The sequence below is a fragment of the Jatropha curcas genome, chromosome 5 (assembly GCF_041381405.1).
Source record: "Jatropha curcas cultivar XTBG-Jc1 chromosome 5, XTBG_Jcur_1.0, whole genome shotgun sequence".
Lineage (NCBI taxonomy): Eukaryota > Viridiplantae > Streptophyta > Magnoliopsida > Malpighiales > Euphorbiaceae > Jatropha > Jatropha curcas.
The window spans coordinates 22,608,578-22,619,298 of NC_143155.1; the positions used below are offsets into that span (position 1 = coordinate 22,608,578).

The 10,721-nt window shown below is 29.5% G+C and overlaps 1 protein-coding gene across 1 annotated transcript; it reads left to right on the forward strand.

Annotated features, from left to right (window-relative positions):
- Nucleotides 1–1,363: 1,363 nt before the first annotated feature.
- On the forward strand, nucleotides 1,364–3,094 carry LOC105630573 (suppressor). The gene has a single exon (XM_012212429.4). The coding sequence runs from the start codon at nucleotides 1,874–1,876 to the stop codon at nucleotides 2,840–2,842; it is 969 nt and encodes a 322-aa protein (XP_012067819.1). The 5' UTR covers nucleotides 1,364–1,873; the 3' UTR covers nucleotides 2,843–3,094.
- The last annotated feature ends 7,627 nt before the right edge of the window (nucleotides 3,095–10,721 follow it).

Below are 10,721 nucleotides of genomic sequence, written 5' to 3' on the forward strand. Positions count from 1 at the left end.
TAGGCATGTCACGTGTGCACTTCTGATCCGTTCTTCTGTTGGCTTACACGTGTACATGCCACCATGTACAACCTATGTTTTCCTCCAACACGAAGGGATGGGTTAATGGACAAAATCTGTATAGATTAGTGCAATACACCAAAAAAAGAAGAATTCGAAAAGTGGCTTGCAATTCATGTACATGTACATGTACATGTACATGTGCATGTAGAAATAATTCCTTTTTGCACTTTAAAAGGTGCCTATAACTCAAAAATATTTCTTTTTCTCTTTGTTGATGGGACATATATGTAATTACACAGTAGTTCATATGTAATCTTAATATGAGAGAGACTAATCATGAACAAAATAGTGTTACATGCATGTGGCTATACAGAAATTTTCCTGTTCTTTGTCTTCCTTCTTGAATGTATGTCAGCTTAAAAGTACAAATACCATTTATTTATTTTTTTTTAATTTATAGTATGAAGAATATCCATTTTAAATTATATTCACTAAATTAATGATAATTTTTTGAATAAAAAGGATTCAATTAAAATTTTTATTTGTTAGAATATTCGTATAACGTGAGAAAATTAAATAAACCACGCTTTGACCTTTTTTAAGAAAATTGAGTGAAGTTAAGATGAATTTATTACTAAGACATAAATATTCCATCCTAACTTCAGCTTTCATAATTCTAGCTAGTGTCAAATTCCACTTACCTTTTCCTTTTTTAACCTAAAAAAAGAAGCACCATGGCATACTGATAAGGACATTGTGAAAAGAGCACTTGAAATTATGCAAGAGGATTATCTTTTCCCCCACAGGGACTGAGAGTCCAAGCACTAATATCTCAAACTTTACAGCCAATACGTTAGTGGAAATTTGAACCCTAGCTAACTTATTGCTAGTCATTTTGAGTCGCTATTCATCCAATTCTTGAAATTACACACTGAACATATTTTCAATTGGAGTTTTCATTTGAAAAGAAAATAATAATTTCATTAGAGTTTGATTCTTGAAACCCATAGCCAACACCCACTCAAAAGAAAATATAATGTATAGATTATATATGAAAATATATATTTTAAATTCATTTGAAAAGAAAATATAATCGCCACAGGTGCGTAAATTAGTCCAAAAGAATATATATACATATATATAGATGAACAATAACTTGCTAACTCTATCAAAAGACTCAAGCCCCAAAAACAAACACACCCTAAAGGAAAGGCAAGGACATTACTGGGCCATATATTTGATTTACAGCAAATAAATAAACTAATTACATCCTAAATAATTAAAGAGTGACTTCCAAGCTCTCAAAAGAAAGGTTAATTAGGATCTACCAAATTCTCCAACTGCATAATGATGATTTGCACATATAAATATAAGCAATTGAGCAAAGGTAAGCTTATTGTACATGTCCATAAACCCATAGCCAACACCCACTCAAAAGCCAATCCCACTAAAAGAGAGTAGAAACCTAGAATCCAAGGAAGCACAGGAACTTGCCACCCACCATCCATAACGAGACCTCTGGTTTTCACAATATGTGAAGGATAAAAGCATGTTTTCCTTGTACCCCACTTCTCTTCTATAAACCATAAAGCACAAAATTCACATCAAATGTGGGTCTCCCCCAAAACACCCCGTCATCATATAATATCATAGACACTGCAATCAAATTTTATTATTATAAACAAAATCCTTACCACCATTCTCAATCATTTCAAAAAAGAAAAAGAAAAAAAGAAAAAACCATTCGCTCTCTACAATCTCTCTCTCTTATAATTTCTCTTCTAATAAATGAGTACCTTTCACAACTTGTGAAATAACTTCCAAACAGAATTTACACAACAAATAACAAACACTTTTGAGATTCAGAACCATGTCCATCACAGGACTATCATCAGACACATCAAAACTTTACAAAAAAACATTTCATCTCAGAAACGATTCTGATGAGCTTGATGTTTTTGAGGCAGCTAGGTATTTTTCAGGATACAATGAAGGTTCAGGCTATAATGGTGCAAGTTATACACAGAAAGTTATCAAAGAAGATTATAGACATCAATGGAGGGGAGGAAGAATGAGCTTAGATGTACCAATGAGAACTCCACTGCCTCATCAACAGTCTAAGACAGTTGAAAAGCAAATATTGAAAGAGAAGAAATATAAGCAACCAAGCTCTCCAGGTGGCAGGCTTGCTAGTTTCTTGAATTCTCTTTTCAATCAAACAAGTTCCAAAAAGAAAAAGTCAAAGTCTACAACACAGTCAATGAAAGATGAAGATGAAAGCCCTAGTGGAAGAAGGAAAAGAAGAAGTAGCATTAGTCATTTTCGAAGCTCAAGTAGTGCTGATACAAAATCTTTGTATTCTTCTTCAAGTTCTGGTTTTAGAACACCTCCTCCTTATGCACATACTCCTACAAAGAGTTACAAAGATTTTAGAAGCTATTCAGATCACAAACAAGTAATTTCCTTGCCGAAGCACAATGGAAATGTGAAATCTACAGGCTTACAGAATGAGATATTGGACGATAAAAGGATTGCAGATTTGTCTTGGTTGGATGAGAAATTTAAATTCAGTGATGGATTTTCTGAGAAATCCAAGAATCTTGGAAGTCTTAAATATATAGAAAAAGATAGGATTTGGGTAGATCAATATCCATCAGAAGAGAAAGAATTTAGAAAATTCAATGAAGTGGATGATGGAGCTGAAAGTGATTCAAGTTCTGATTTGTTTGAGTTACAAAACTACGATTTAGGTATCTATTCAAGTGGTCTGCCAGTTTATGAGACAACACATATGGATAGCATCAAAATAGGAGCACCAATTTCCAATGGCACTATCTGAGAATGTACATTACATTTTCCTCTGTTGATGGGTTTTTTGTTGTTATTACTATTAGAAGTTGTGAGAAGAATATTTGATGATGTTCTAGATTTTACAATTTCTGTTTTTACTTATGGCTATTTGCTTTCCAAGCTGTTTCTCTGTATGTACAGTATGTAATGTTTCTTTGTCTTTATTTTCTCTCTACTTTTTCGGTTGTTGGGGCTGGATTGCAAGAACATTAAAAGTCTACCATTGGATTTGTCTTGCTCAGATTGTGGCATGATTAGTGATATTCCACTAAATTGATAGAGAAACAAAGCATTATATCAACTCATTTGCACTAATCTTTTAAAATCTTTTGACTTTGGACAGTGAGCAATAATATATTCTACAGTAATTTCCTCCTTGCTGTATGTGCAAGGACAGAGCAAAATCTCTTTCTAACCTAACTCCTACATCCACCACCTGCCACTCTTTTTCAGCTCTTTTTTTTTTTTAAAGGAAGAAATTATTGAAAGAGCTTGTCATTTCATACAATTACCCTGAAGCTTAACACAGTTGAAGGATTAGGCAGTCTCTATTTCATCACCACTAAGTCTCTCCAACTTAATCACGTACGTTAATTACATGAGGGGAAATTCAGTAGATGACTGCAAAAGGGAAGAAGGATTTTGTAAATCTAAACATGGTTTTGAAGATCTCTGTTAGGTAGCATATCAACCCAATCGTAACAGTGAATCATCATCTCTACACAATGACACAACACAACTACACGGCAACTGTTATTTAAAACCTTGAATCTGAAGATATGAGATTAACAAGCATGAAACTTGAATTGATTGTCTATATGAAATGGAAAGATATAGAACAAAATAGTGGTCGATATGAAAGTATCAAAAGTTGGGTTGTACGGAAACAAGATCCTCCCAAGATTGCACTTTTTATTTGCAAAACTCAAATTATTAGGAGGTTGATATATGGTTTTGGCTTCTGTCTAATCATATTATCAACATAGAAAAGCATGCAAGTGCCTCTCAATTTTTGCAGCATTAGTGGCAGAATCAAGACAAAAACTAAATGAGGCCCATTCAAGATTACAATAACTAATTTTGATTAAACTAATCTCAACTTTTAAGGCAATTTATTGATGAGTGCAAAAAAGTAAATGCTAATTATGTATGGAAACACTTTCTTAAACAAACGAATGGCATAGCCTTATAATGCCCTATTAGCAAGGGCTTGTAAAAGGCCAGCATCCGTCATTTTCTCTTTTGTCTAACATGATACAGACCCTGAACCTTACTAATTTTAAGTTCTGAGTACTTAATATTGTTTCAAGACTATAATGCAATGAGAACCAAACACTTTATATCTTGTTTGAATATTTTAGGCAAATGAGCCAAGGCTGGCCGTGGAGAAGGATGGGTCCATATCTACCACCTAAACCAAAGAGTAAAACTGGAGCTACAACACATTTACTGGTGGATTTGCTACAGTGAAAAATGAGATAGATTAAGGGTCTCTTTTTATAAAATTGAATTACAATTCTAAATAACATCTAAAATGGTTTTGTTCAGAAAATTAGGTTTCAATCATAATGCATAGCACCAAACTATCTAGTATGTATTGCTAAATATGAAGATTGAGATTCAGTGCGCACGTGAACACGCATGCATATTATAAAGATTAAAGCTTGAAGCTATTTGAGTGATTATGAACATTAAGGATAGCCTTTAGAAAGGATGATGCACAGAGCACCAAAAAGACCATAAGAAGGCATGATACAAGAAAATGATACATAAGGCATCAAAGGGGGGGTCAAGTCATGGTAATATAAAGTATGTCGTAAGTGGGTGGAGGGCCCAAACATGGGTTATTCAAAGGGAAATGTCATTAGAAGATTGATACATACAAACACCATAAGGTAAAGACCTGATAAGCTTTCTTATGGACAAATCAAATCTGCCTTCCTTTTCTAAAAGTTGGAAAATAAAATTCCTATGTTCACTACTTGTCCTAAACCTAGACAATTGTGTCAAAGCAGATAGAAAAGGCTGGGTAAGGGACAAAGCTAACATACTCAAAAATAAGTAGATTAAGGAAATAAACAAAGGAATCTACTGAATTTTACCTCAGTGCAAGACCTTGCAGATACCAGCTCAGCAATCTGCAATACCAATTCCGGAAAAAAAAAAAAAAAAAAAAAAAAGAAAGAACAAAAGAATTTTGCTTACCTTATCTGGAGAAATAGCAAATGATAGTGGTCTCTAAACATATACAAAAAGCTAGTTCATAAATATTACATATAATCCCATAAAAGAATCTCAGAATTTCACTAACAGTAACAAACATAATTAGTAGATACGAAAGAGATTTAATTCAGAAGCATGTAATTAAAATGATTATTATTCATTAAGACTAAGATTGAAATTCAAGTCACACCCATGGATGCACATCAATATACAAGCTGAAAAGTTACAGTTACCCTTTAACTTATAAGCGTCTTCTAATATGATGCTTGTTGCCTATGCAAATCTCAATACAGAATTATGATTTTGCATAAAAAGACAACAATTTCAGGCACACTCAAGAGTCAGTGTCCGTTTTACAACTCCCTGTTTAGGCATAAATCTTTCCATTATATAAGCAACAAATGGAAAAAGGATTCCTATTGCCGACTCTTACTAGTTTGAGATTAAGTCTTAGTGTTATAGTTGCGTTGTAGTTGATATAAGCTTCTGATATTCTCATGCTATTAAGTATAGAATTTACTCGTACAATGGAAGAATTTAACTCTGTTATCTTTAATTGATTTTTGGGGAGTGAAATGAACATATTCGTTTAAACCAAACAACATAAGAATAAAAGACAATCAAATGCGAGAAAACACAATCATTGATTAATATCGACAGCGCTAGCTTTTCTCCACTCGAAATTTGCCCAGATTCTTTTATCAGGCATCAAATTATCTTAGGAAAAAGGGTAATCCAACTACACAAGGGGCGATCAAAGAAAATTAACATACCATAACCTCTTCAAACTCAAATTAGGCTCTTAAAGATGATCAGAAATTCCAAAAACAATCAATTTACTAATTGATTTTCCTCCTACCATTCAGTTACAAATTATCTTGCCTAACGACGTTATAGAAAATGCCATAGAAGTTATAATTTACCTTACTGGCCTTTTCGCTTCGATTGCTGCGATTTTTACTTCCTCCGTTTGCCAATTCCACAGTTTTATTCTTGGAAATTTTGGCGCTTGATTATGGTTTTTGAAGTGATTGGGCTCAAGAGTTTTGGGCTTATATTTCAGCCCAATACTAGTCAGCCTCACTTCTTTAATTAATATTTTTTTTATTATTTAATTTAATAAGTTGATTAATAATAATGTTATAAAAAGCCAAGAGCCAGTTGGATCAGCGGAAGTCATTGTATGTACCAACTTTTACCTGCAAGAAATAATATAATCTTACTATTTTTGTTGGCATTCAACGCTTTAATCATTAATTATTAAACTATGAATTTTTTTTGTTTACATTTTAGTTCTTGAATTTTTAAATTATATTGTAATTGTATTATACCCTTTACAATTTTAAAATTTCTTATATTTTAATTTTTAAACACACATCAATCCGTATATATAAACACACATCAATCCGTTTACGCTAACTTAATGTCAAGATATTAATAATTGCTTCGTTTGACCTAATTTTATAATGGTAAATATTAATAATTGCTTTTTATGGTATCTTATATTATATAATTGAATACAATAGTATAATTATGTTTTGTACTTGACTGTCTAATGGAGAAAATAAGGGATTTGATGATATAATATAAAATATTGATTAGCAATAATTTTTTATTGATGTAGAATTTCACAGAGGGTTATGGAGCTCATTATTTAATTAAAATTAAATATTTAAATTAAAATTATATTTAATAAAGAAAGAGAATAATTTTTTAAAAAATTTCTGAATTATATCTCTAAGATTTGGATTCGAGTGGAAAACTAAACCAATCAAATTAAAGATTTTTCAAGAATAATATTAATTTCTTAATTTAAATATATTCTTTTTTATCCATGTCAATATTTCAATCAAGCATTAAATCAATTCACATACAAGTTTCGATCAAGTTAAAATGATATATATATAAAATTAATTAATTAATTAATTAATTAAAAATTAATATAATCAAAATCGAACTAGTATATATTGATATTTATTTTATTTATATAAGCTGAAATATTTAATAGATTAAAATAAAAATTAAGGGTGTTATAAAATTAAAATAACACTGTATTTTAAAGGTACATAAAAAGAGTGGTGTCAACTCAATTTCCAAGTCACAACATTGTCTTTTTTTGTCATCGTTTTGCTTTCAAATTGCATCACTTCAAACTCATGACAATGACTCAAACCCACATTTAGGTCATGCCAAATTTTGGGTTCGCTTTCTATTCAATAATTAAGCAATTTTTTCCTTCTCCCCGTTAGCTGCATTATTCTATACATATTTATAATATATAGAAATTAAGAAAGCATTCAGTTCAGTTCAATCGTGAAAAATTAAACTAAATCAAATTGAAATAATTCAATTTTATTTACAAAAATCAAAATAAATCGAAAGATATCTAAACATTATTAAGTTTTAGCTTTCAAAATGGACCAATTTAAACTTCTAAAAAAATTGAACCAAATTAACTCAAATACTGATTTTATTATTTTTAACCCATTTGGTAATTTATAAAGAAAATCGAACTGAAACTAAAAATAAAAGCAAATTGTATTGATTCAGTTTTATCATTCGATCAACATCAAAATTTGCTCACAGTACTATCATAGACAATATGGTGGTTAAGAATAATGATGCTATCATTTATTATTTATATTTAAAAATATAGTGACGGCAATAATTTGATCATCGATTAATCAATTATAATTATCTAACAGATAAATATATTTTATTTTCTCTCTAAAAAAAATATTGGTAATCCCGTCGCTTTAAACACTGAAATTTTGGAGACTAAATTGAACTTCAGTAAATAATAATAATTTTTTTACGATATGAAATTAATATCGAATGATTAATATTTATTGATTTTACTTTTAAATTAATATATTAATGTACTGAAAATTAGAAGTGAAACAAGGACTACTGCATGGCAGGACAGGAAGTGGTGATGGGCCGTTATCCATAAAGCAAACTGCTTTTTTTTCTTTTTTGTTGTCAGAAAAATTAGAGGCCTTAGAATTAGTGGAGATAGGGACAAGTGGGGGGTGCTGGGTGTGGGGAATTGGCCCTTATTTTGGCAGTGCAATGCAAACACACATTAAAAAGCACGGTAGGAACTTTTGTCAGGACCCTCTCCCTGCCCTTGCTTGCTTGCCATTTGGTCACCCTGCCCTTACTTGTTATGACACGTACTCTATTTTATTTATCTTCCAAATCTTTTTTTAAAAAAAAAAAAAAAAAAGCTTACCTGCCCAATTTTCTTTTATCGAATTCTAGTATGTTGAATGGATTTTTTTTAACTCAAGTTTTAGTACTTATTATAATTATAATTACACTTGATTATATATTTTTTTATTGTTTTGAATTAATTTTCAAGGTTCTAAAGGACAATAGCTTAAAAGCAAAGAAAAGTTAAATGGGTTTGTGCAAAGAAAAGAAGGGCTTGCTGACGAAGGTTATGTAAATTATAAAGTTTAATTAAAGTGTGCGGACGTAGAAGGTAGAATTTATAAATGAAATATAATTTTTGAAAGGAAATAAAATAAAATGTATTAAATGGCAGAAATTTTGAATTAATCCGAATCAAAACGAGATAATTTTTTCTAACATTCTAGGCTTCATGTCTTACATTTAAAATTAATATATCCGTTCCATTTTATTTACTTGTTTTTTATTTTTTGAATGTTTGTAAGGTTTTTAAATTTGTATATCTAAATAATTATTTTTTTCATAATAATTTTTATAATTGTTCATTAAATGAGAACTTTTATTAATATTATAACGATTTAAGGATGAAAAATAGCAAAATAATTTTTATTGATTAAATTCTTAATATGTACATTTTATCAAACCATATAAATAAAATGGGATGGAGGGAATACATTTTTAAGTATGGGACGGTTTTGGTATTTAATTAATAAACCGCACTAGAAACGAAAATATATAATATATTAATATTTTTTTTATTAATACATATAACATCAAATAATCTTATATTTTATAAACTATAAATTTTTTTAGTTTAAGATAGAGATTGGGACTTTATTTTCTTGACATTTCCCGTCGTATCACTGAGGAGAGATGATGGGTATAGGAAGTACTTAGTTATCTTTACTCAGTTACAGATCGGTTGATATTCAATCAATTAAAAATAATTTTTTAAATTCAAAAGAGGTATTTTAATCATTTATTGAAAAAAAAAATTATTATCAATTTTTTAAAATTATATTTTTTTTATTGGCTTGATGTATGTGTGATTTTATACATGAGTGTTGGCAAATCTTATAAGTAACTTATCTTGCCATTCATAATAAAATGTAATTTTTGAATTTTAGGAGGGCAATAAGTAGTTTTTTTTTTTTTTTTTTTTTTTTGGTTAGAAAATACCTTGTCCTTTTTTGAATTCCCCTTAAAACTCCACGTCCTTCAGCTCTTGATGCAAAAGAAGGCATCTGAGCCAAAAAAAAAGCAGCGGTAGCGTTGAAGCTTAAAGGTGAGATTTGGGTGGGCTTGGAGATTGTTGTGGTTTCAAGCTTTGTTTTTTTTTGCCATTGCTGGCATAAATTCGCGAGGGAACGACTTATACTCTTTATCTCAAAAATATTTGTCGGATCAAATTCATAGCTTACGTATGAATCAAATTAATGAAATTATGACTTTTTAAAAAAATTTTCCATACTTTATTATTTTTTTCGAAGCATAAGATTTTTTTTTAAATGTAATTCATTAATAATAATATCAATAATTATAAATAATCATATAGCACAGATATAGAACTTTATTAATTAATAGAGTTTACTGATCTTTTAATGAAACAAATAAATTCATATCATTTTGAATAATAAAACTAAAACTAAAAAAATATATATAATTTTTAAATATTTTCGCTTTGAATAGATCTTAACAAAAAATATAAATCTCCATAGCAGCAACTAGTTCGTTAATTGATTTATATGTCAAAATAATAACTCTTATTGATCTTCTATAACTTGATTGTTTTTTCAATAATTTGCAACATATGACGAATTCAGATGAGTTTCCCTACTATGCGTCAATAGCATCAATTGAAAAACATGTTGTACTATTAAGCTCCATCGATTGAAGATCCACACCTACAAATCAAAATCTAAAGTTTCCAACCAAATAAAATCAAATATCATAATTTTATTTAATAATAAACATTTACAAAGAAGGGACAAAAAAACTCCAAATATGGAGACAACCAACTAGAACAAAATAAATAGATATATCTGTTATAGAAAAACAAAACTGAATTTATTAAAAAAAAAAAAAAGAAAAGAATCGAAAAAGCTAATAGAAAATATGAGGTAGAAGGCTACAGTTGATATTTTATATAATGAAAATTATTAAAAAAATAAACGGCAGCACTCTCAAACTAAAACTAGGGTTAAACAATTAGACAGAAAATAATGATATTTTATATAATGGAAATTATTATAAAAAGATCTACTTTATTTTCTATATTTTCCCCTTTTTTATTTCTTTATAAATTTTTTTTTTTTGCTGACCGTAGGGTTGAAATACGATGGTTTCAATAAAAAATTATATTTTTACTACTTTGATCCTTGCATTGAGGTCATGGACTCAATTTAGGTAAGTTTTCTATGGTTGTCTAATGTAAAAAAGAGAGAGAGAAA

Excerpts from the sequence above, each read along its gene's own strand:
- LOC105630573 (XM_012212429.4), top strand. The coding sequence starts at position 1,874 with ATGTCCATCACAGGACTATCATCAGACACATCAAAACTTTACAAAAAA.